This window comes from Taurulus bubalis, assembly GCF_910589615.1.
Source record: "Taurulus bubalis genome assembly, chromosome: 19".
Classification (NCBI taxonomy): Eukaryota; Metazoa; Chordata; class Actinopteri; order Perciformes; family Cottidae; genus Taurulus; species Taurulus bubalis.
In genome coordinates, this window is record NC_136607.1 from 21,571,868 (window position 1) to 21,598,745 (window position 26,878).

Genomic DNA, 26,878 nt, shown 5'->3' on the forward strand with positions numbered 1-26,878 from the left:
CGGTTCCTCACTCCCAGTGTTCCCAGTGTTCCCAGCAGCGGAGGGGACGACCTTCCTTCTCTTCAACGGGATCATGGTTCCCTCATAGAACGAGACGGACTCCGTTCATTCTCTGACGCAGTTTCGCGGTCTTTTTCTTCTTCTTCTCCTTTCAGGTTTATTGGCGGTTGGCAAACAACTAATTGGTGCGTTACCGCCACCAACTGGTTCGGAGTGAGGACCAGGACGGCCAGTACTTGTATAATAAAATGAATAAAATAAACTGTACCTTTTCCTTCCCGAAGTTTTCAACTATCCGTCTTTTTTCTTTCTCATATTTGACAATGTACAACAACATGTTCCACTGTTTCCTCTTGTCCACAATAGTCACATTTTCCTGTACGTCAGTGCTCGGGCCCTAATAATAAACATTAGAAAAACAATAGGTCCTCCGCTCTGACTACATCAGTGCTCGGGCCCTAATAATCATATTAAACATTAGAAGAACTTCATCAGTGCTCAGGCCCTAATAAAACAAAAAACATGAAACAAAACAAAGTGAAATCCGCTGTAGTGTGCCTCCAATTATTTTATGACTTTTAATAAATCAACTTTGTGTACAACAGCAATCATTTAATAATAATCACAATATAGGCTTCGGTATGATTACAAAAATAATTTTGGACATTTTCTATTTGCACATTTTGCAATCAATTTGTCTTTTTAAGCTCCTATATTATTTTATATTTACAGAGCCAGATGAGTGATTTTAAGTTATAAGTATATTTATGTTGAAGTAAAATGTCCGATTCTTCTGCAGTCAGGCTTCAAGATTCCCCAGTTCCAGTTTCACCTCGTTTGAACTGTAATGAAAGAACAGACTCATTTACACAAACACCATATCATCATCTTATCACCAGCATATGATGCAGAGCTGCTCTTCAGCAGAGGCGGTTTCAGCCCTCACCGCGTTCTTCAGCAAGTTCCCAGATTTGGTAAAGATATTGGATCTCCTCGAGGCTGGCTTGGCGGTCTCGGCACTGTTCTGCGGCGGCGTCGTCTGCGGCAGAGATGGTGACTGAGGCCGGGAGAGGCTGGGGGAGTAGGTCTGAGGCTTTAGGTACGTTTGGGTTGGGTTTGGTGTGAAGGGCTGAGCCGGGGTGACGGTTTGGGTTGGGGTTAAAGTTTGGGCCGGGGTGAAGATGTTTGTCGGGGGGAAGGTTTGAGTTGGGGTTAAAGTTTGGGCCGGGGTGAAGATGTTTGTCGGGGGGAAGGTTTGAGTTGGGGTTAAAGTTTGGGCCGGGGTGAAGGCTTGAGTTGGGGTGAAGGCTTGAGTTGGGGTGAAGGCTTGAGTTGGGGTGTTTGTGAAGGTGTTTGTCGGGGCGTGGCACTGAGGCGGTGTCTGAGCCGGTGCAAAGGGATTGGTCGACGCATAGCTCTGGGTGTTCGGGTACGGCTGCGTCGGCGAGAAGGACTGAGGCCCCGGCGTGGAGTCAAGCAGGGTGGGCGGCGGCGGCGGAGGGAAGTCGTCGTCTCCGTCCCCGGTGTGGGCGGCTGCGTCGTCGTCCCCGGGGCCATCGAGCTCGTAGTGCCTCCTCCTCAGCTCGCCCAGACGGACGCGCTCCTGCTCCAGCTGGTTCTCAAGCTGCAGCACCTTCACCTGAGAGATCCAGAGGGGTCATTTTTTGACTGAATATCCTTCCTAACATGCCAATGCTTTAGTGGATTTTGCAGATTTAGATCCTTTCGGTCGTAATCTTTCTAAAGATGTGCAGTATAAGCCTGTAGGTTGTTTTAAAAGGCACTGAACCCTACATCTTAAAAACTCTGAAAGCTCTCAAGGATTCATTTTTGGGGAATCTTGCTCAGACTCTTGACTTTTAATCATATTTTACGGTATTTCACCAGAGTCTGACCCAGTGGCTCTGATGAGGAGCTTTAAGAAGAACTCTATAGAACCAGACCATCTTCTCTATGGTGTTCTGGTTACTGATGGAGGTCTATAGAGGACCAGGACTACACTGAGGTCTCTAGAGGACCAGGACTACACTGAGGTATAGAGGACCAGGACTAGACTGAGGTCTATAGAGGACCAGGACTACACTGAGGTCTATAGAGGACCAGGACTACACTGAGGTCTCTAGAGGACCAGGACTACACTGAGGTATAGAGGACCAGGACTAGACTGAGGTCTATAGAGGACCAGGACTACACTGAGGTCTAGAGGACCAGGACTACACTGAGGTCTATAGAGGACCAGGACTACACTGAGGTCTAGAGGACCAGGACTACACTGAGGTCTAGAGGACCAGGACTACACTGAGGTCTATAGAGGACCAGGACTACACTGAGGTCTAGAGGACCAGGACTACACTGAGGTATATAGAGGACCAGGACTACACTGAGGTATATAGAGGACCAGGAATAGACTGAGGTCTATAGAGGACCAGGACTAGACTGAGGTCTCTAGAGGACCAGGACTACACTGAGGTCTAGAGGACCAGGACTACACTGAGGTATATAGAGGACCAGGACTACACTGAGGTATATAGAGGACCAGGACTACACTGAGGTCTAGAGGACCAGGACTACACTGAGGTCTAGAGGACCAGGACTACACTGAGGTATATAGAGGACCAGGAATAGACTGAGGTCTATAGAGGACCAGGACTAGACTGAGGTCTCTAGAGGACCAGGACTACACTGAGGTCTAGAGGACCAGGACTACACTGAGGTATATAGAGGACCAGGACTACACTGAGGTATATAGAGGACCAGGACTACACTGAGGTCTAGAGGACCAGGACTACACTGAGGTCTAGAGGACCAGGACTACACTGAGGTATATAGAGGACCAGGAATAGACTGAGGTCTATAGAGGACCAGGACTAGACTGAGGTCTCTAGAGGACCAGGACTACACTGAAGTCTCGAGAGGACCAGGACTACACTGAGGTCTATAGAGGACCAGGACTAGACTGAGGTCTCTAGAGGACCAGGACTACACTGAGGTCTCTAGAGGACCAGGACTACACTGAGGTCTCTAGAGGACCAGGACTACACTGAGGTCTATAGAGGACCAGGACTACACTGAGGTCTATGGAGGACCAGGACTACACTGAGGTCTATGGAGGACCAGGACTACACTGAGGTCTATGGAGGACCAGGACTACACTGAGGTCTCTAGAGGACCAGGACTAGACTGAGGTCTCTAGAGGATCAGGACTACACTGAGGTCTACAGAGGACCAGGACTAGACTGAGGTCTATAGAGGACCAGGACTAGACTGAGGTTTATAGAGGACCAGGACTAGACTGAGGTCTATAGAGGACCAGGACTACACTGAGGTCTATAGAGGACCAGGACTAGACTGAGGTCTCTAGAGGACCAGGACTACACTGAGGTCTATAGAGGACCAGGACTACATGAGGTCTCTAGAGGACCAGGACTAGACTGAGGTCTATAGAGGACCAGGACTACATGAGGTCTATAGAGGACCAGGACTAGACTGAGGTCTCTAGAGGACCAGGACTACCCTGAGGTCTACAGAGGACCAGGACTACACTGAGGTCTATAGAGGACCAGGACTAGACTGAGGTCTTTAGAGGACCAGGACTAGACTGAGGTCTATAGAGGACCAGGACTAGACTGAGGTCTATAGAGGACCAGGACTAGACTGAGGTTTATAGAGGACCAGGACTAGACTGAGGTCTATAGAGGACCAGGACTAGACTGAGGTCTCTAGAGGACCAGGACTACCCTGAGGTCTCTAGAGGACCAGGACTACACTGAGGTATATAGAGGACCAGGAATAGACTGAGGTCTATAGAGGACCAGGACTAGACTGAGGTCTCTAGAGGACCAGGACTACACTGAAGTCTCGAGAGGACCAGGACTACACTGAGGTCTATAGAGGACCAGGACTAGACTGAGGTCTCTAGAGGACCAGGACTACACTGAGGTCTCTAGAGGACCAGGACTACACTGAGGTCTCTAGAGGACCAGGACTACACTGAGGTCTATAGAGGACCAGGACTACACTGAGGTCTATGGAGGACCAGGACTACACTGAGGTCTATGGAGGACCAGGACTACACTGAGGTCTATGGAGGACCAGGACTACACTGAGGTCTCTAGAGGACCAGGACTAGACTGAGGTCTCTAGAGGATCAGGACTACACTGAGGTCTACAGAGGACCAGGACTAGACTGAGGTCTATAGAGGACCAGGACTAGACTGAGGTTTATAGAGGACCAGGACTAGACTGAGGTCTATAGAGGACCAGGACTACACTGAGGTCTATAGAGGACCAGGACTAGACTGAGGTCTCTAGAGGACCAGGACTACACTGAGGTCTATAGAGGACCAGGACTACATGAGGTCTCTAGAGGACCAGGACTAGACTGAGGTCTATAGAGGACCAGGACTACACTGAGGTCTATAGAGGACCAGGACTAGACTGAGGTCTCTAGAGGACCAGGACTACACTGAGGTCTATAGAGGACCAGGACTACATGAGGTCTCTAGAGGACCAGGACTAGACTGAGGTCTATAGAGGACCAGGACTACATGAGGTCTATAGAGGACCAGGACTAGACTGAGGTCTCTAGAGGACCAGGACTACCCTGAGGTCTACAGAGGACCAGGACTACACTGAGGTCTATAGAGGACCAGGACTAGACTGAGGTCTATAGAGGACCAGGACTAGACTGAGGTCTATAGAGGACCAGGACTAGACTGAGGTCTATAGAGGACCAGGACTAGACTGAGGTTTATAGAGGACCAGGACTAGACTGAGGTCTATAGAGGACCAGGACTAGACTGAGGTCTCTAGAGGACCAGGACTACCCTGAGGTCTCTAGAGGACCAGGACTACACTGAGGTCTATAGAGGACCAGGACTACACTGAGGTCTCTAGAGGACCAGGACTACACTGAGGTCTATAGAGGACCAGGACTACACTGAGGTCTATGGAGGACCAGGACTACACTGAGGTCTATGGAGGACCAGGACTACACTGAGGTCTATGGAGGACCAGGACTACACTGAGGTCTCTAGAGGACCAGGACTAGACTGAGGTCTCTAGAGGATCAGGACTACACTGAGGTCTACAGAGGACCAGGACTAGACTGAGGTCTATAGAGGACCAGGACTAGACTGAGGTTTATAGAGGACCAGGACTAGACTGAGGTCTATAGAGGACCAGGACTAGACTGAGGTCTATAGAGGACCAGGACTAGACTGAGGTCTATAGAGGACCAGGACTAGACTGAGGTCTATAGAGGACCAGGACTAGACTGAGGTCTATAGAGGACCAGGACTAGACTGAGGTCTCTAGAGGACCAGGACTACACTGAGGTCTATAGAGGACCAGGACTACATGAGGTCTCTAGAGGACCAGGACTAGACTGAGGTCTATAGAGGACCAGGACTACATGAGGTCTATAGAGGACCAGGACTAGACTGAGGTCTCTAGAGGACCAGGACTACCCTGAGGTCTACAGAGGACCAGGACTACACTGAGGTCTATAGAGGACCAGGACTAGACTGAGGTCTATAGAGGACCAGGACTAGACTGAGGTCTATAGAGGACCAGGACTAGACTGAGGTTTATAGAGGACCAGGACTAGACTGAGGTCTATAGAGGACCAGGACTAGACTGAGGTCTCTAGAGGACCAGGACTACCCTGAGGTCTCTAGAGGACCAGGACTACCCTGAGGTCTCTAGAGGACCAGGACTACACTGAGGTCTATAGAGGACCAGGACTACAAAGTAAATAATTATTGTGGAGTTGAAGCATAAAGTGCCTCAAATGTGCACTTTAGTAGATGCAGGTAAAAACACTCTAAACCAGAGGATAAACATCGGGGACTCGAACGCCTCACCTGAGTTTCCATCTCCTCGGTCTTCAGCTTGATCAGAGACATGCCGGAGAAGTCCATCGCGCCTGTGAAAGACATCACGGAGTCAAAGCTTCGTGGCTCCACTACTTTGACATATCAAACCCACTATTGATGGACCGACAGTACATCGCGTCGGCTCCATCGTGGACTGACTCCACCCCCCCACCTTGGTCCGAGATCAGCAGCTGCCCGTGTTTGGTGGAGGTGACGACCACGGCCGCCATGTCGTTCACGTGACGCGAGGCCTGCTTCAGCGTGTGCAGCTTCTTGTTGCCGCGGTCGGCCTTCACCTGAAAGAGTGTTTAATGACACATAAGAGATCTGAGTAGTTTAAGAGTAGATCTGGGTAGTTTAAGACTTTGAGTAGTTTAGGACCAGATCTGAGTAGTTTAGGGCCAGCTCTTTGGTGGAACTGGTAACGACTCTTAAATGCCACAACATTTGGTTGTCAGGCCACAAACATTCATCATAAAATTTTTATGTAAAAATCAGAATTTGAAAAGTAACCTGTATCTCTCAAATAAATGCAGTGGAATGAGAAGCCTGTACCTTGGAGGCGGCGACGAGGTGAGCCGTGCTCGCGGCGATCTCGTGAGAGCAGGCGATGAGCTCCTCGTAGGTTCCCTCCTCTCCCACCACGCGGTCGGCCGAGTCTCTGGCGGCAGAGAGGAACACCACGTCATGAAGGTGTGACGCATGAACCGTGAGCGGCGGGTTATCGGTTACTCACAGCAGCTGCGTGGCGCCCCAGCCCACGGCTTTGGAGGCAGAGATGAGTCCTTCTGTCCAGCGAGAGTTTTTGGCATAAAATTCGGTGACGGACGCGGCTCCCTGGAGAAAGAAACGATTACAGCGCGGGTCAGTGAACGCAGCACGGAACCGTTCTGGTCTAGACACCGATGAAAGAATCAACATCTAAGTGAACGCTGCATTTAAAATACTTTCCCCTCTTTGCTGTCAGTCAGACCTTCATGACGGGAACTGAAGCCGTTATCTCTCTTAAAGACACCAGACTCCATTGACAAAAACAATGATTTAAACTGGCAGAAGACTGAAGTCGCTGGTCTGCAGCTGTGTCGATTGGTTGATTTGTTTTTGTGTTTTTAAATGTAAAATATTCTAAATATAGTGTTCTTAAACTGGTATAGATTGCTTTCGGTGTCAAAAAAATACGTCCACAGCAGGACATCACTTTTCCCTCGTGCTCCAATCATTTCTAGATTATTAATTTCACGTCTAATTTTATTATAAAATAATAAATTGTATTGTAAAATAATGAATTGTTTTATAAAATAATACATTTTATTGGGGTTTTGTTATTGCTTATCGTTCTAGAATGTAATTCCAGTGCTTTGCTATGGAAAGCTCGTATCCTCTCTGCTTACCTGGCCTCAGCAGTAGAAAGGTTCATTTTAAAAGTCTTTTAGTAATCACAGTCTGGGGTAAAACAACTCTCTGATTCTTAGAAGCTTAAAGGCTGCGAGTGCCGGTTGAAAATGAGCATTTAACATTTTGATCGACTCGTAGCTTCTGCCATCTGGATTCTTTGTGCTCTTTTAGGCGAATGAATCAAAGACTTTCCCGGAGCAAATGTCGCTCTCTTAAATGTGTCGTAGATTCCTAGAAGATTTGTAGCTCAGGCGACTCACCCGGCCTCCTTCCACGATGTCTTTCTGCAGGTCGGTAGACGCCGTCACCAGCATGTGAACGGCCTGCAGAGGGAAGAACCAGAGAAGAAGAAACAGTTAAAAAAAGTTCACAGACATGTTTTAGTTTTTGTTCAGGAGGAAGAACAGATGTCTCACCTTCATCAGGTCTGAACAGGATCCCAGGATGCTGCGATGGAGCAGAAGGAAAACGTCACACAGATTTCAGGAGTGAAGAGACGCAGAAATCAACTGTTTCAGGGAGCGGCTCTCACCTCTGGTTGACCTCCAGCTGGACGCCAGACGTCTCCCTCCTCGTCTGGTTCAGTATCTCCTGGGAAACCATTTAAAACACGTGAAGCATCGCTCGGTGTGTGCGTGTGTGTGTGCGTGTGTGTGTTTTGTCCTCACGTCCATTCGCAGCACCGCCTCCTCGATGGCCGTGGCCGTGGCCGCCATCTCTTTGTCCACCGTGGCTCCCAGCTCCTCTTTGAGGACGTCCCGTCCTTTAGGACGCAGATCCTGAACCCCAAGAAACAGTTAAAGTACATCCAGACTGCTAATAAATATATATATATATATATATATATATATATATATATATATATATATATATATATATATATATATATTAGTTTAGATATTAGATATTTAAGAGTTATTGATCCCTTGATGAAATTCACAAGCTACCCAGCAGTATATAAAGTAATTATAAATCAATAATTGTAATACAGTAATATGATAACATGGTTCTGAAACGGGCCATTACGCATCATTAGTACTTTTTGTACTTGGAGTATATTTTTACGCTAGTTCTTTTGTACTTTTACTGGAGTAACATTTTAATAAAGGACTTTTAACTTGCAATAGTATTTATTATATATTTATTATTAAATGTTCCTTTTTTTATAAAAAGGAAATATATCAAACTTAATTAAATATAAATATAAACAAATAAAGCTTAATTAAAAACCAAATTAAAAAGGTAATATGTCATATATTATTAAATATAAACAAATAAAGCTTAATTAAAAACCAAATTAAAAAGGTAAAATATCATATTTTATTAAATAGAAAGATAAATAAACCAGATTAAAAGGGTTGAATACAATGAATACTTTAGCAGGTACTTTGTGTCTCACCTGTCCCAGAGCGAGGATCCGCTGGACGGAGCCGCGCACGGCGGAGGGATCCGCTCTCGGTAAAGAGGCCTGAAGCTTCAGGTCCTTCAGGTACTGGAGGCAGTGAGTCGCACAACCCCGACAGCCGTCAGTCAGACCTGAGGAGAAGTACATCTTATGTACATATACACTATAGTACATCTCATGTACATGTACACTATAGTACATCTTATGTACATGTACACTATAGTATAACTTATATACATGTACACTATACGTACATCTCATGTACATGTACACTATACGTACATCTTATGTACATGTACACTATACATACATCTTATGTACATGTACACTATGTACATAAGATGTACATAGTGTACATGTACATAAGATATACGTACAGTGTACGTATATCTTATGTACATGTACACTATGTACATCTTATGTACATGTACACTATAGTATATCTTATATACATGTACACTATACGTATATCTTATGTACATGTACACTATACGTATATCTTGTGTACATGTACACTATAGTATATCTTATGTACATGTACACTATAGTAGATCTTCAACAGTGGGCGGAGCTTACGGTCGGCCTGGTCGGTGGGAGCCGAGTGAGACGCTGCCGATCCGTTCACGATGGTGTCGGCAGCGAGGTGAGAGAACTGAGTGACCGACCTCAGCAGCCCACTGGCATCTAGGACACAGGTACAAGTACCTTTACTAGAGTACTGTATAGTCAGTGTAACAAGTACCTTTACTAGAGTACTGTATAGTCAGTGTAACAACTACATTTACTGTAGTACTGTATAGTCAGTGTAACAAGTACCTTTACTGTAGTACTGTATAGTCAGTGTAACAACTACATTTACTGTAGTACTGTATAGTCAGTGTAACAAGTACCTTTACTAGAGTACTGTATAGTCAGTGTAACAAGTACATGCAGGTACATGTTGTACTTGTACATGAACTCACCGTTGGGGTGCTGCAGGTACATGTTGTACTTGTTGTACTTGTACATGAACTCACCGTTGGGGTGCTGCAGGTACATGTTGTACTTGTTGTACTTGTACATGAACTCACCGTTGGGGTGCTGCAGGTACATGTTGTACTTGTTGTACTTGTACATGAACTCACCGTTGGGGTGCTGCAGGTACATGTTGTACTTGTTGTACTTGTTGTACTTGTACATGAACTCACCGTTGGGGTGCTGCAGGTACATGTTGTACTTGTTGTACTTGTTGTACTTGTACATGAACTCACCGTTGGGGTGCTGCAGGTACATGTTGTACTTGTTGTACTTGTTGTACTTGTACATGAACTCACCGTTGGGGTGCTGCAGGTACATGTTGTACTTGTTGTACTTGTACATGAACTCACCGTTGGGGTGCTGCAGGTACATGTTGTACTTGTTGTACTTGTACATGAACTCACCGTTGGGGTGCTGCAGGTACATGTTGTACTTGTTGTACTTGTTGTACTTGTACATGAACTCACCGTTGGGGTGCTGCAGGTACATGTTGTACTTGTTGTACTTGTTGTACTTGTACATGAACTCACCGTTGGGGTGCTGCAGGTACATGTTGTACTTGTTGTACTTGTTGTACTTGTACATGAACTCACCGTTGGGGTGCTGCAGGTACATGTTGTACTTGTTGTACTTGTACATGAACTCACCGTTGGGGTGCTGCAGGTACATGTTGTACTTGTTGTACTTGTACATGAACTCACCGTTGGGGTGCTGCAGGTACATGTTGTACTTGTTGTACTTGTTGTACTTGTACATGAACTCACCGTTGGGGTGCTGCAGGTACATGTTGTACTTGTTGTACTTGTACATGAACTCACCGTTGGGGTGCTGCAGGTACATGTTGTACTTGTTGTACTTGTACATGAACTCACCGTTGGGGTGCTGCAGGTACATGTTGTACTTGTTGTACTTGTACATGAACTCACCGTTGGGGTGCTGCAGGTACATGTTGTACTTGTTGTACTTGTTGTACTTGTACATGAACTCACCGTTGGGGTGCTGCAGGTACATGTTGTACTTGTTGTACTTGTTGTACTTGTACATGAACTCACCGTTGGGGTGCTGCAGGTACATGTTGTACTTGTTGTACTTGTACATGAACTCACCGTTGGGGTGCTGCAGGTACATGTTGTACTTGTTGTACTTGTTGTACTTGTACATGAACTCACCGTTGGGGTGCTGCAGGTACATGTTGTACTTGTTGTACTTGTACATGAACTCACCGTTGGGGTGCTGCAGGTACATGTTGTACTTGTTGTACTTGTACATGAACTCACCGTTGGGGTGCTGCAGGTACATGTTGTACTTGTTGTACTTGTTGTACTTGTACATGAACTCACCGTTGGGGTGCTGCAGGTACATGTTGTACTTGTTGTACTTGTTGTACTTGTACATGAACTCACCGTTGGGGTGCTGCAGGTACATGTTGTACTTGTTGTACTTGTACATGAACTCACCGTTGGGGTGCTGCAGGTACATGTTGTACTTGTTGTACTTGTTGTACTTGTACATGAACTCACCGTTGGGGTGCTGCAGGTACGCGCTGTGGCTCTGCTGCATTTTGTCGATGGCGCTCAGAGTGACTTCAGCTCGATTCACCAAATAATCTGAACAACAAAAAGCAGAACTGGATGGAACTCTATGAAGTATTTATGAACTCTATGAAGTATTTATGAACTCTATGAAGTATTTATGAACTCTATGAAGTATTTATGAACAGCAGAAAACTATTACAAACATATGTTTAACACACGATGAATGGAGCTGAAAGAACTAATATTTCAAAGTGTTTATTAGTGTATTTATATACAACTATACCTCCTGTGGAAACACATAATGAACAGTAGTGAAACACAGTTGTAATAACAGTAATTATATATATATATATATATATATATAAATATATATATATATGTTATAATAAGATACGTCTTCATAAGTTATGAGACTTTAAATAACCAAATACATGTTTATATAGAAAAGTTATAGTTATAAAGCTAAGTTTATTACGACTAATTTAATGTGCTATATAAAGTATTATACACATAATAACTAATAATTAAAAGTAATTTATTTCGTTTTCTTTTTTAAATATTATCGTAAATTAAATGGATGAGCGTGTATATATTTATTTAAATGGATGAGCGTATATATATATATATATATATATATATATATATATATATATATATATATATATATATATATTTAAATAGGTGAGTGTGTATATATATTTATTTAAATGAGGGGGGTGTATATATATATTTATTTAAATGGGTGAGCGTGTCTATATATACATTTATTTAAATGAGGGGGTGCATATATATATTTATTTAAATGGGTGAGCGTGTTTATATATATTTATTTAAATGAGGGGGTGCATATATATATTTATTTAAATGGGTGAGCGTGTTTATATATATTTATTTAAATGAGGGGGTGTATATATATTTATTTAAATGGGCGAGCGTATACATATTTCTTTAAACACCTGCTGAGCTGCTGCAGCCCAGGTGCACCGGGTCGTCCAGCTTGGCCACAGCGTCCAGCACGATGCCCTCAGCCTCCACCACGGCACACTGCAGGAGGCAGAACTGCTCCTGCTGCAGCTGCTGGGACAGGAGATGCTCACGGGACGCCTGAGGAGAGAGACACACACAGAGACACACACACAGAGACAGAGACAGACACGCACACACACACACACACACACACACACACACACAGAGAGAGACACAAACACAGAGACAGACACACACAGAGACACACACACACACAGAGAGAGACACACAAACCCGTAGAGAGAGGGAAAGAGAGACACACACAGTAACTAACCACTCTGCTACTCATAACAGCTTCAGTATGCAGGTCGTAGGGTGTGTGTGTGTGTGTCTATCTGTGTGTGTGTGTCTATCTGTGTGTGTCTATCTGTGTGTGTCTGTGTCTATCTCTGTGTGTGTGTCTCTATCTGTGTGTGTGTGTGTGTCTATCTCTGTGTGTGTGTTTCTATATGTGTGTCTGTGTGTGTCTATCTGTGTGTGTCTTTGTGTGTGTGTGTGTGTGTGTGTGTGTCTATCTCTGTGTGTGTGTCTCTATCTGTGTGTGTGTGTCTATCTCTGTGTGTGTATGTGTGTGTGTGTGTCTATCTCTGTGTGTGTGTCTCTATCTGTGTGTGTGTGTCTATCTCTGTGTGTGTATGTGTGTGTGTGTGTCTATCTCTGTGTGTGTGTCTCTATCTGTGTGTGTGTCTGTGTGTGTCTCTACCTGTGTGTGTGTGTCTCTATCTGTGTGTGTGTCTCTACCTGTGTCTGTGTGTGTCTCTCTGTGTGTCTCTCTGTGTGTCTCTGTGTGTGTGTGTGTGTGTGTGTGTGTGTGTGTGTGTGTGTGTGTGTGTGTGTGTGTGTGTGTGTGTGTGTGTGTGTGTGTGCGTCTCACCTGCTGCTCTATCTGTCTCTGCAGCTCCTCCAGCTCCAGGCCCCTCTGGCTCCTCTCCTGCCCCAGGACGGTGAGGTGTTTCTGGGCCTGCAGCCTGAGGGCGCTGAGCTCCGCCTGCTGGTCGCTGCTGGAGCGCAGCAGCTGCTGCCGCTCCGCCTGCAGCGCGGCCAGGGAGCCGCTCAGCTGGGAGCCGCTCTGAGGAGGAGAACACGGTTAGAGACGCTCCTCCTCCTCCGCTCTGGACCCTCGTGATAGAAAGGTTCTTTAAACGTCGTCCCACCGCTTCTCTGCTCTGCAGGGCTCCGCTCACTCGGCTCAGCTCGGCCCGGGTGGAGTCCAGCTCTCTCCTCAGCCGCTCCATCTCCAGCTTCTGCTCCGCGTTCAGGGCGAGCTTCGGAAAGGAAAGTGCAGGCAAACACTTTGCATAAGACATGAAGAGGATATCACAAGGTAGCGAGGTCTAAAGGTAGCGAGGTCACAAGGTCTCAAGGTGACACTGTCACAAGGTCTCAAGGTCACAAGGTCTCAAGGTAGTGAGGTCTCAAGGTCACAAGGTAGCGAGGTCACAATGTCTCAAGGTAGCAAGGCCACAAGGTCTCAAGGTAGTGAGGTCACAAGGTCTCAAGTTAGTGAGGTCACAAGGTAGCGAGGTCACAAGGTCTCAAGTTAGTGAGGTCACAAGGTAGCGAGGTCACAAGGTCTCAAGGTCACGAGGTCTTGAAGTCAACGAGGCCACAAGGTCTCAAGGTAGCGAGGTCTTGAGGTCACAAGGTAGCGAGGTCTTGAGGTCACAAGTTAGCGAGGTCTCAAGGTAGCGAGGTCTTGAGGTCACAAGTTAGCGAGGTCTCAAGGTCACGAGGTCTTGAAGTCAACGAGGCTACAAGGTCTCAAGGTAGCAAGGCCACAACGTCTCACGATCACACTGTCTCAAGGTAACAAGGTCACAAGGTAGCGAGGTCACACTGTCTCAAGGTCTCAAGGTAGCAAGGCCACAACGTCTCAAGGCCACGAGGTCACAAGGTCTCAAGGTGACACTGTCACAAGGTCTCAAGGTCACAAGGTCTCAAGGTAGCGAGGTCTCAAGGTCACAAGGTAGCGAGGTCACAATGTCTCAAGGTCTCAAGTTAGCGAGGTCACAAGGTCACAAGGTAGCGAGGTCACAAGGTCTCAAGGTCACGAGGTCTTGAAGTCAACGAGGCCACAAGGTCTCAAGGTAGCGAGGTCTTGAGGTCACAAGGTCTCAAGGTAGCGAGGTCTCAAGGCCACAAGGGTTGAGGTACCTGCTGCTGCAGCTGGGCCCTCAGCGCCTGCAGCTCCTGGAGGAGCCGGTCCCGGTCCCGGTCCTGGTCCCGGTGCTGCTGGGCCTGCAGCCTCAGGGAGGTCAGCTCGGCGTCTCGCTCTCCGGCCGAGCGCAGCAGCGCCTCGCGCTCCGCCTGCAGCGCCGCCAGAGCGCCGCTCGCCCGAGAGCCCTCCTGAGGAAACACCGGAGGGTTGAGAGCAAGGCCCTGAACCAGAGGGACCGGTTCTGGTGGTCCGGTTCTGGTGGGGACCGGGTCTGTGCAGAAGTCTCCCTCAGCATCATTTACTTTGACTGTTTCATCCCGTCTCCATTCCAGTCTGCTGGTTGGGTTCTTTACGTTGAACTCTGATGCGCTTTTAGAAACACTGCTGAGTGAAGCTCTTCTCCTCGGTGTGGTTCACTGGTTTCCTGAGCGGTGACTACAGGTGTGTGTGTCTGTTGTGTAGCGCTCACCATCGCTGTGACTACAGGTGTGTGTGTCTGTTGTGTAGCGCTCACCATCGCTGTGACTACAGGTGTGTGTGTCTGTTGTGTAGCGCTCACCATCGCTGTGACTACAGGTGTGTGTGTCTGTTGTGTAGCGCTCACCATCGCTGTGTGGTCCAGAGAGCTGCGCAGGTGAGCCAGCTCGGCTCTGTGCTCCAGCAGCTCTTTGTTCAGGCGCTGGAGCTCCTGCTGCTGCGCCACCTGATCGGAGAGGAGAGCCGGATCAATACCCGGATCAATACCCGGATCAATGCCCGGATCAATACCCGGATCAATGCGGCCGCTCGGACTGCAGCATTAAAACACTTGTGTTGCGTCATCGGCTTCTCACCGAGTTTCTCTTCTCCTGTCGCAGGTTCTCCAGCTCGTTCTCCAGCTGCTGTTTCTTTCTCAGCCAGTCGTCTTGACCTTGTTGTGCACCGGAGAGCAACTTCCCGGTTTCTGCGTTCTGCAAAGAACACACAGAGAAAAGTTAAAGAAACTAAGAAAAACAAAAAAAACGCTTAAAATAGTAGAGCAGTTGTCCATCTTGAGATGTACACGCTTATATTGCTGAGCGTTGGATGAGAGGATTGATGCTGTAGACGTGAAGCTGCTGCCAAGAGCCGCTTAGCTTAGCTTAGCACAAAGACTGGGAACGGGGGGAAACTGCTAGCACGGCCCTGCGGTCCCGGTGGCTCACCCTCTTCATCAGGTCGGCGTGGCTGGTGATGAGCTCCGCGTGGCGCTCCTTCAGCTGAGCGAAGCGGAGCTCTGCCGCCTGGGCTCGGTCTGCGCGAAGACGACGACGAAGAGTTTTCATTAATGCAGTAACAGAATTATAGTGAATTTTGGAATCATATATTTATATATTTTTACTTGTCTCTTATGACTTCAGTTAATTTCCAAATTAAGTTTTTTCTTTTACATACAGAACAAGAGCTTTAAAAATATGTTTTGTTAATCAAATCAAATGCAACAGTTTATACATTTAGTCAACTTCTTTTATAATAGTTTAATCAATTTGTTAAGAAAAACTGCAACAACATGTTTACAGCTCGTACAATTATGATATTTTACAAGATAAATAATAATTGTAATGTATTACTATTAATGTTATTAATGTTGTCCATGATAATCGTTAGTTTATCGTTTAAAATGAACTGCAACAGCAACATATCTTTACTTTAATGCAACATTGTTTCATATTGTGGGAGTTATTTGTCTATTGTCTTCAACATGTTTTATATTTATCCGTGAATAAAGGTCACGCGTGTCCGGTGACTCACGGTCCGCCTCCTTGAAGCCGATCTGCGCCCCGGCGTTGGCGCTGCTGGCGCTGCGCAGCGCGTCCACCTCCATGCGCAGGTGCTCCTTCTCCAGCAGGGCCAGCTGCCTGTGGCCGCGCTGCTCCTCCACCTCCGCATCCAGACGACTCACCTGAGACCTCAGATCAGTGACGCACCTCTGGGCCTGACGGGGGACAGGTGGGGGAACAGGTGGGGGAACAGGTGATGGAGGAACAGGTGATGAGGAACAGGTGATGGAGGAACAGGTGATGAGGAACAGGTGATGGAGGAACAGGTGATGGAGGAACAGGTGATGAGGAACAGGTGATGGAGGAACAGGTGAACATGGAGGAACAGGTGGGGGAACAGGTGGAGGAACAGGTGATGAGGAACAGGTGATGGAGGAACAGGTGATGGAGGAACAGGTGAAGGAGGAACAGGTGAACATGGAGGAACAGGTGGGGGAACAGGTGGAGGAACAGGTGATGAGGAACAGGTGATGGAGGAACAGGTGATGGAGGAACAGGTGATGGAGGAACAGGTGATGGAGGAACAGGTGATGAGGAACAGGTGATGAGGAACAGGTGATGGAGGAACAGGTGAAGGAGGAACAGGTGAACATGAAGGAACAGGTGAAGGAGGAACAGGTGAACATGAAGGAACAGGTGAACATGGAGGAACAGGTGAACATGGAGGAACAGGTGAAGGAGGAACAGGTGAACATGGAGGAACAGGTGAAGGAGGAACAGGTGAACATGGAGGAACAGGTGATGGAGGAACAGGTGTTGAGGAACAGGTGATGGAGGAACAGGTGAAGGAGGAACAGGTGAAGGAGGAACAGGTGATGGAGGAACAGGTGATGGAGGAACAGGTGATGGAGGAACAGGTGAACATGAAGAAACAGGTGAACATGGAGGAACAGGTGAACATGAAGGAACAGGTGAAGGAGGAACAGGTGAACATGGAGGAACAGGTGAAGGAGGAACAGGTGAAGGAGGAACAGGTGATGGAGGAACAGGTGAAGGAGGAACAGGTGAAGGAGGAACAGGTGATGGAGGAACAGGTGAAGGAGGAACAGGTGAAGGAGGAACAGGTGATGGAGGAACAGGTGATGGAGGAACAGGTGAACATGAAGAAACAGGTGAACATGGAGGAACAGGTGAACATGAAGGAACAGGTGAAGGAGGAACAGGTGAACATGGAGGAACAGGTGAAGGAGGAACAGGTGAAGGAGGAACAGGTGAACAAGGAGGAACAGGTGAACATGAAGGAACAGGTGAACATGAAGGAACAGGTGAAGGAGGAACAGGTGAACATGGAGGAACAGGTGATGAGGAACAGGTGATGGAGGAACAGGTGAACATGAAGGAACAGGTGAAGGAGGAACAGGTGAACATGGAGGAACAAGTGATGGAGGAACAGGTGAACATGGAGGAACAGGTGATGAGGAACAGGTGATGGAGGAACAGGTGAACATGAAGGAACAGGTGAAGGAGGAACAGGTGAACATGAAGGAACAGGTGAAGGAGGAACAGGTGAACATGAAGGAACAGGTGATGGAGGAACAGGTGAACATGGAGAAACAGGTGAACATGGAGGAACAGGTGATGGAGGAACAGGTGTTGAGGAACAGGTGAACATGGAGGAACAGGTGATGGAGGAACAGGTGATGGAGGAACAGGTGAACATGGAAGAACAGGTGATGAGGAACAGGTGAACCTGCCCCCCGGGTCCCAGCTAACCTCGGTCTTGAGGAGCTGCAGCTCCGGGCGCAGAACCTCCAGCTCTCTCCTCAGACTCTCGTTCTCCATCGACGAGTCATGTGACCCCGTTTGGTTGAGCTGATAGTACTGCTGTCAAATCAATACTTACAAGATTATAAATAAATTATACAAAATAGATACTACATAAATAATAAATACAAGCAAAACAAAAAATATATATTACACTTTTTTTTAAATAATCAAATAAAAAATAAAAAAAGGATGTAAATAAATAAACATGCTGCTCAACAACCAGCGTTTCCCGTGAGAGCAGAACAACAACATGAAGGAACCGTAACGTTCTCCGTGTTCTACCTGCGGCATCGGAGACGCGCTTCTAAACTCCGGCTGCGTCTGCACCTCCTCGTCGTCGTGACGACCCTCGTTGGGCATCAGAACCACCGGCTTCCTGTACTCACCCAGCGCCGCGGCGCGCAGGAAGTTAGGAGGCGCCTGCGTCACAAACACAGTAAATACGTTTATATTTACTCAAGTAAAGATGAGACTTTATTTCATACCACTTCATACCTCAGGTTCTTTATTCTTTACTCTGTTGCTTTACATATCTTTCAGAAACAGAACATATGAAGAGCTTTAAATTTGATTTATTTTGTTAATAATCAAACTATGAAACAGTTTAAACATATTTTGAACTACTTTTATAATACTTTTTAGAAGCAAAACTGAAAAAACATTTCATGGTTCTAGATTCTAAAATGTGAAAAGTAATAATGTTAACGTATTATTAATAATAATAATAATAATGTGATGTATTCGTAATAATAAACAAACATTTTGGGCTTTAATTGGAATTCTCACTATTTTTACAAACCAAATAATCAATAATTTAATGGAGAAAATAATCAGAAGATTAATCCGAAATGAAAATAATAATTCGTTAATTAATAGTTCAAAATGAGCTCAAAGAACAATAACAGTAAAATCCTGCTTTTACATTGCATGAGCAATAATACTCTTTATATCTAATCAGTTTAGTGGATGTTAAATGATTAAATACTTTTACTGAAGTAATATTTTCAATGTAACAGAGTATACTATGTGTCGTAGTAGTACTTTAAGTAAAGGATCAGAGTATTCTACGTATCGTAGTAGTACTTTAAGTAGAAGATCAGAGTATTTTACTTGTCGTAGTAGTACTTTAAGTAGAAGATCAGAGTATTTTACTTGTCGTAGTAGTACTTTAAGTAGAAGATCAGAGTATTTTACTTGTCGTAGTAGTACTTTAAGTAAAGTATTTCCTCTGATGGAAAATCAAATTAACTGAAGTGAGACTCACGTCGGGGAGATCTGGGATCTGGATGATGCTCTTAAAGAACTCCGTCTCTCTCGCGCGGTCAAAGAACTGAGTGAGGCTGAGGACGGAAACCAAACCAGATGTCATAGTGTGTGTTTATGCCTCATGATGTCATAGTGTGTGTTTATGACTCATGATGTCATAATGTTTGTTTATGCCTCATGATGTCATACTGTGTGTTTATGCCTCATGATGTCATAGTGTGTGTTTATGCCTCATGATGTCATAGTGTGTGTTTATGCCTCATGATGTCATACTGTGTGTTTATGCCTCATGATGTCATAGTGTGTGTTTATGCCTCATGATGTCATAGTGTGTGTTTATGCCTCATGATGTCATACTGTGTGTTTATGCCTCATGATGTCATAGTGTGTGTTTATGCCTTATGATGTCATAATGTTTGTTTATGCCTCATGATGTCATAGTGTGTGTTTATGCCTCATGATGTCATACTGTGTGTTTATGCCTCATGATGTCATAGTGTGTGTTTATGCCTCATGATGTCATAATGTTTGTTTATGCCTCATGATGTCATAGTGTGTGTTTATGCCTCATGATGTCATACTGTGTGTTTATGCCTCATGATGTCATACTGTGTGTTTATGCCTCATGATGTCATAGTGTGTGTCTATGCCTCATGATGTCATAGTGTGTGTTTATGCCTCATGATGTCATAGTGTGTGTTTATGCCTCATGATGTCATAATGTTTGTTTATGCCTCATGATGTCATAATGTTTGTTTATGCCTCATAATGTTTGTTTATGCCTCATGATGTCATAATGTTTGTTTATGCCTCATGATGTCATAGTGTTTGTTTATGCCTCATAATGTTTGTTTATGCCTCATGATGTCATCATGTTTGTTTATGCCTCATGATGTCATAGTGTTTGTTTATGCCTCATGATGTCATAGTGTTTGTTTATGCCTCATGATGTCATAATGTTTGTTTATGCCTCATGATGTCATAGTGTTTGTTTATGCCTCATGATGTCATCATGTTTGTTTATGCCTCATGATGTCATAGTGTTTGTTTATGCCTCATGATGTCATCATGTTTGTTTATGCCTCATGATGTCATCATGTTTGTTTATGCCTCATGATGTCATCATGTTTGTTTATGCCTCATGATGTCATCATGTTTGTTTATGCCTCATGATGTCATCATGTGTGTTTATGCCTCATGATACTGAACACACACCTGGTGAAGAGATCACGGAACCGCTCTCGATGGCCAAGAAGAACATCCGGAGCGAGGCCTGTAAACCAGAGGGGATTTTATTATGATTTATTAAATTATAAACAAATAAGCAACACACAGTCATAATAAATAAACATATAAATACTAAAAACATACAAAAAAGTATTAATAATAAAACAAATAAATAAATACAAATAAAGAACAAAAAATAAATAATAATAACAATAATAATTTATAGAGCGCTCTTTATATAAGAGATGTAGCTTTTAGTGCTTTTTAAAGAAGTACAAATATAAATAAAAATGCAACACATTCAAACAAGAGCACCCATACAATAAAAAGACAGTAGATGCTAAAATATGTGAGGGAATAAATGACAGAATCATAGTAAACACAATAATAATTAGTATTAAAACATTAAAACCCATGAGACTCACGGCCGTGCAGCTTGAACATCAGCAACACAGAGAAGTGGTACAGGAAGCTGCAGTCCAGGATCAGAGGGATCAGAGGAGTCAGCCGGCAGCGGCCCGCCGCCGTCGTGCACTTAGCGCCGTTAGCATCCAGCTGACGCAGAACTTTACACAAATAAACACACAACCAGGTTACACAAGATAAACACACAATCAAGGACCAGGTTAAAGGAGGAGTCAGGTGTTTCTGTGTGTTCATTAATGTCGACAAACTATGGAAGCCCATTTCCGCACACAAAAAAAAGTGTCATAATTATGAGATAAAGTCATAATTATGAGATAATAAAGTCCAACTTTTTTCCTCATAATTATGACTCATTTTTTTTGTTGTGGCGATAACGGGCTTCCCTACGATCCCACGACAGGTGAGTTTATTAAAGCTCTGAGCCACGGAGCTCCATTAAAACACATCAATGCACCAAATGTGGATTCATCCACCGCAGAAAATAGTCCCCAACAAATGCACTATTTCCTCCTATTTCCTCCAGCTGTTAGAGGAGATTATTTATCCTTTTTGTAAATTAAATTATATATTTACGAGACGTCTTTAACACATTGTTGGTTTTGGTCTTAATAACTTAAATATTGATTATTTCTGGCATTATTTAACGATTCGAGATGGCGTAACAAAAAGCCAGCAGCTCACCCGTGTCCTGCATCTTCAGCCCGGCGTCCCAGTAGTCCATGAGCTCCTGAGTCATATCCAACCTGCAGCACATGAAACCTGCGCTATGAATCATATTTAACGAGCTGCAGTGCATCGTGGGTGAAACTTACAGGTTGGCCACGTCGTTTCCCGTCTCCTTGTCCAGAGTCTCGTCGCTGGCCTCCAGGTTCCCCGGGATCATCTTGTGCTGCGGATTCATGTTACGATCGTCACTCTGAGTTCGTCACAGGTCACACGTTACAGGTCACAGGTCACAGGTCACACGTTACAGGTCACAGGTCACAGGTCACACGTTACAGGTCACACGTTACAGGTCACAGGTCACACGTTACAGGTCACAGGTCACAGGTTACAGGTCACACGTTACAGGTCACACGTTACAGGTCACAGGTCACACGTTACAGGTCACACGTTACAGGTCACACGTTACAGGTCACACGTTACAGGTCACATGTCACACGTTACAGGTCACAGGTCACACGTTACAGGTCACAGGTCACACGTTACAGGTCACACGTTACAGGTCACACGTTACAGGTCACACGTCACACGTTACAGGTCACATGTCACACGTTACAGGTCACAGGTCACACGTTACAGGTCACATGTCACACGTTACAGGTCACAGGTCACACGTTACAGGTCACATGTCACACGTTACAGGTCACAGGTCACACGTTACAGGTCACACGTTACAGGTCACACGTTACAGGTCACACGTTACAGGTCACACGTTACAGGTCACATGTCACACGTTACAGGTCACAGGTCACACGTTACAGGTCACACGTTACAGGTCACACGTCACACGTTACAGGTCACACGTTACAGGTCACACGTTACAGGTCACAGGTCACACGTTACAGGTCACAGGTCACACGTTACAGGTCACAGGTCACACGTTACAGGTCACACGTTAAAGGTCACAGGTCACACGTTACAGGTCACAGGTCACACGTTACAGGTCACAGGTCACACGTTACAGGTCACAGGTCACAGGTCACACGTCACAGGTCACACGTTACAGGTCACATGTCACACGTTACAGGTCACACGTTACAGGTCACACGTTACAGGTCACACGTTACAGGTCACAGGTCACACGTTACAGGTCACACGTTACAGGTCACACGTTACAGGTCACACGTCACACGTTACAGGTCACACGTTACAGGTCACACGTTACAGGTCACACGTCACAGGTCACACGTTACAGGTCACATGTCACACGTTACAGGTCACAGGTCACACGTCACAGGTCACACGTCACAGGTCACACGTCACAGGTCACACGTTACAGTCACACGTCACACGTTACAGGTCACATGTCACACGTCACAGGTCACACATCACAGGTCACACGTTACAGGTCACAGGTCACACGTTACAGGTCACACGTTACAGGTCACACGTTACAGGTCACAGGTCACACGTTACAGGTCACAGGTCACACGTTACAGGTCACAGGTCACACGTTACAGGTCACACGTCACAGGTCACACGTTACAGGTCACATGTCACACGTTACAGGTCACAGGTCACACGTTACAGGTCACACGTTACAGGTCACACGTTACAGGTCACACGTTACAGGTCACACGTCACACGTTACAGGTCACACGTTACAGGTCACACGTTACAGGTCACACGTCACAGGTCACACGTTACAGGTCACATGTCACACGTTACAGGTCACAGGTCACACGTTACAGGTCACACGTCACAGGTCACACGTCACAGGTCACACGTTACAGGTCACACGTCACAGGTCACACGTCACAGGTCACACGTTACAGGTCACACGTTACAGGTCACATGTCACACGTTACAGTCACACGTCACACGTTACAGGTCACATGTCACACGTCACAGGTCACACATCACAGGTCACACGTTACAGGTCACAGGTCACATGTCACACGTCACAGGTCACACATCACAGGTCACACGTTACAGGTCACACATCACAGGTCACAGGTCACAGGTCACATGTCACACGTCACAGGTCACACGTCACAGGTCACACGTTACAGGTCACACGTCACATGTCACAGGTCACAGGTCACACGTTACAGGTCACATGTCACACGTTACAGGTCACAGGTCACACGTCACAGGTCACATGTCACACGTCACAGGTCACACGTCACAGGTCACACGTCACAGGTCACAGGTCACATGTCACACATCACAGGTCACAGGTCACATGTCACACGTCACAGGTCACACGTCACAGGTCACACGTCACAGGTCACACGTTACAGGTCACACGTTACAGGTCACACGTTACAGGTCACATGTCACACGTTACAGGTCACATGTCACACGTCACAGGTCACATGTCACACGTCACAGGTCACACATCACAGGTCACACGTTACAGGTCACACATCACAGGTCACATGTCACACGCACACGTTACAGGTCACACGTTACAGGTCACACGTTACAGGTCACACGTTACAGGTCACACGTCACACGTTACAGGTCACACGTCACATGTCACACGTCACATGTCACACGCTACATGAACCATGAAACCAGACGTTCATGCGTCACCTTTGCGTGGAACTCCATCTTGAGGCAGAGGAACTTGGCAGCCAGGGCGACGATGTGTCCGTATCGGTCGTGCAGGCTCCCCTGCAGCGCACAGGGAGGCGTCATTCATTGTTCGTTTATTGCGCAATACAAAACAGAAAAGATCAAATGTATAATAAAATGCTCCTACATTATTTAAAAGAGGTGGAAATGAAGACACACACAGTTTAGCATTCAATATTTCACATATTATAAATATTTATATAATTTTAACTCATAAAATAAATATGAGATTTATAGGTTTACCAGTGGGGGAAATACAGTTTTAAAGTTTTCTTTTTAACTATTTCATGTGGTACGTTATACTATAAAATAATAATTTCAAAAGGAAATTGCTGTACTTTATACTACAGTATTATTAGTAGTACTAGTGCAGATCACTTTTACATTTTACATTTTTAAACCTTTAAAGATGAAACCTGTCGTCCTCAAGGCTTCTTCTGTCACGTTGTTGTTCCAGAAAAGAAACATTTACACCAAAGCTTCTCACACGGATATCATTCATGAAACTAGAACAATTATCCAATATTTCACCCCAAAAAATAAAAGTTTAGCTAAAGAAATGCATGCACCATAACTTAGTTGTCTTCTTCTTCTCTCACATTAATCTCCTGACCCCTCAGGATTATCTGGTGACCCTTTGGAGGGCCCGACCCTTAGGTTGGGAACCACTGGATGAAACTACCTGACTATACAAAGTAGTTCAAATTAGCTCTTCTGTTTTACACATTTTACTGGACAATGTGTACTTTTACTGCTGATAATACTTTCACTTCAGCAGGAATTTGAATGCATGACGTTTACTTGTATTTACAGGTTTTTTACAGTGTTGGATCGGTGCAACAAAGTGCTGCTGCTCACCCAGAGGACGCCCATGTCTCTGACGTTCCTGACGTATCGGTGAGAATCTCTGACGGCCTGTGGATGAGCCGAGAGGAGAGAGGTTACAAGGAGGAGACACAGGAGCAGGTGGAGGAGCAGGTGGAGGAGCAGGAGCAGGTGGAGGAGCAGGTGGAGGAGCAGGAGCAGGTGGAGGAGCAGGTGGAGGAGCAGGTGGAGGAGCAGGTGGAGGACCAGGAGCAGGTGGAGGAGCAGGTGGAGGTTCAGGTGGAGGAGCAGGTGGAGGACCAGGAGCAGGTGGAGGTTCAGGTCAAACTCACGTTCCGGTGCCCGTCCCGGAGCACTTTGTGCAGCAGGTAGCAGAACTTCCAGCTGATGAAGGAGCTGCTGGACAGAGGCAGGTTGAGGGTGTAGGACCAGAAGGTGGAGGCTCCGCCCTCCTTGTGCGTTCCCACGATGATGTCATCACGGCGGTCAAGGAAGCTCCAAAAAATACTGACCACAAACTCCATGTGACACCAAGACCTGCTTTTACATCTCATGAAGAAACTGTTGGGGTTTAGACGCTCGTGGAATCCACGTTAGTTCCGACTGAAAAACCTCCACAACTCCCTGGAAGGTTTGAACAGACATTCATGTTCTCCAGAGGATGAACCCTACTAATTCTACTGATTGTGCCGATCCTCTGGCCTTCCCTCTAGCCTCACCGTGAGATTCATATCAGTAGGATTGTCATGAAACTTCCTTCAGACATTCAAGGTTCCCAGAGGATGAACCTGGTTCACTTTGGTGATCCTGGTGATCCTCTGGTCAAAGCAGACTGTGTTAAAGTTGCAGTTGAGTGTAAAAAGGATACTGCGCACATATTTCTCTTTCGGCGACGTCTCGCCGGAGACGAGAGTTTTGCTGATGCTGTGGAGCTGAGAGAGAGAGAGAGAGAGAGAGAGAGAGAGAGAGAGAGAGAGAGAGAGAGAGAGAGACATCACTGCTCCACGCCATGAAGACAACAACACTGACAGAGAGCAGAGCCTCATTAAAGCACAACGTAAAGCATGACGTCTACAATATACAACTCGTTTTGGTCGGTTGTGGCTTCACGTTTGCGCGTCTTCTAAAATTTAAATCACTTTCCCGAGTTAAACCAAACATATAGACATTATATGATCAGGATAACGTGTCCATGGTACGTTTTATATCAATAACCATAAAACCTACCTGTTGTTTAGAGAACTGCTCTTTCTCGGCAGCCAAAGCTTTCTCCGTCTTGTTGTCGCTCTTGCTCTTGGTTTTGCTCATTTTCTTCTTCTTCCCTCAAACTGAAGGTCTCTGATCCGCAGAGCTGCAGCTCCTCTGGGTCTCGTGCCGCTTTAAAACAACAACAGGTGCGCGCGCCCTCCGCCCAAATATCCCTCCTTCAAATTAAAACATCGGTTTCCCCGGAACACGACGCGCACTGCGGCTCCAGAAGCTTCTCTCGCGCGTAAAAGCTCTCCAGCTGCGTAAAAACGCGCACTTTTAAAAAGTAAACTCGCCAAATAAGAGCATTAATTCACAGGCACTAACACACAAATAGGCACGCTGGTTACACATACATATTGTTTTAATCAAAAGGTTACACGGTTGTAAAAGGTAGAAGCAGTGAGGAGCATCCCGTTTCCTCCCGAGTCACCGGGAGAACCTGCAGTGGAACCGGAAAGACAACCTGAGCCTCTCAGCCTGCAGGACTGGTTCAGGCTCACTCAGTCCACACAATACAGCCGCAACACCCGAAACAGGGCTTTAAACACACATGTAGTAAACAAGTCTGCATATAAAACCAAATGAAAAAGACAAGCTTGAGG

The 26,878-nt window shown here is 45.9% G+C and overlaps 1 protein-coding gene across 1 annotated transcript; it reads right to left on the reverse strand.

Annotated features, from left to right (window-relative positions):
• Positions 1-560: 560 nt before the first annotated feature.
• LOC306751486 (huntingtin-interacting protein 1-related protein-like) lies at positions 561-26,351 on the reverse strand. The gene is made up of 33 exons (XM_079235064.1): positions 26,253-26,351; positions 25,894-25,957; positions 25,358-25,500; positions 25,059-25,115; positions 24,159-24,239; positions 21,710-21,786; positions 21,579-21,640; positions 20,897-21,037; positions 20,460-20,517; positions 19,243-19,318; positions 18,261-18,398; positions 17,925-18,035; positions 16,183-16,366; positions 15,597-15,685; positions 15,246-15,362; positions 15,017-15,115; positions 14,409-14,600; positions 13,409-13,519; positions 13,129-13,323; positions 12,185-12,332; positions 11,214-11,300; positions 9,253-9,360; positions 8,671-8,807; positions 7,940-8,050; positions 7,804-7,862; positions 7,688-7,718; positions 7,532-7,594; positions 6,613-6,713; positions 6,432-6,537; positions 6,049-6,172; positions 5,865-5,926; positions 947-1,639; positions 561-842 (listed from the first exon to the last, which is right to left on the reverse strand). Exons 1-33 carry the CDS (start codon positions 26,331-26,333, stop codon positions 807-809), a joined length of 3,942 nt encoding a protein of 1,313 aa, XP_079091190.1. The 5' UTR covers positions 26,334-26,351; the 3' UTR covers positions 561-806.
• Between the last annotated feature and the right edge of the window lie 527 nt (positions 26,352-26,878).

Excerpts from the sequence above, each read along its gene's own strand:
- LOC306751486 (XM_079235064.1), bottom strand. The coding sequence starts at position 26,333 with ATGAGCAAAACCAAGAGCAAGAGCGACAACAAGACGGAGAAAGCTTTG. Across the intron at positions 21,787-24,158 it reads AGATGGAGTTCCACGCAAAG|CACAAGATGATCCCGGGGAA; the intron begins GTGACGCATGAA and ends ATGAATCCGCAG. Across the intron at positions 12,333-13,128 it reads AGAGACAGATAGAGCAGCAG|GCGTCCCGTGAGCATCTCCT; the intron begins GTGAGACGCACA and ends CTCTCTCCTCAG.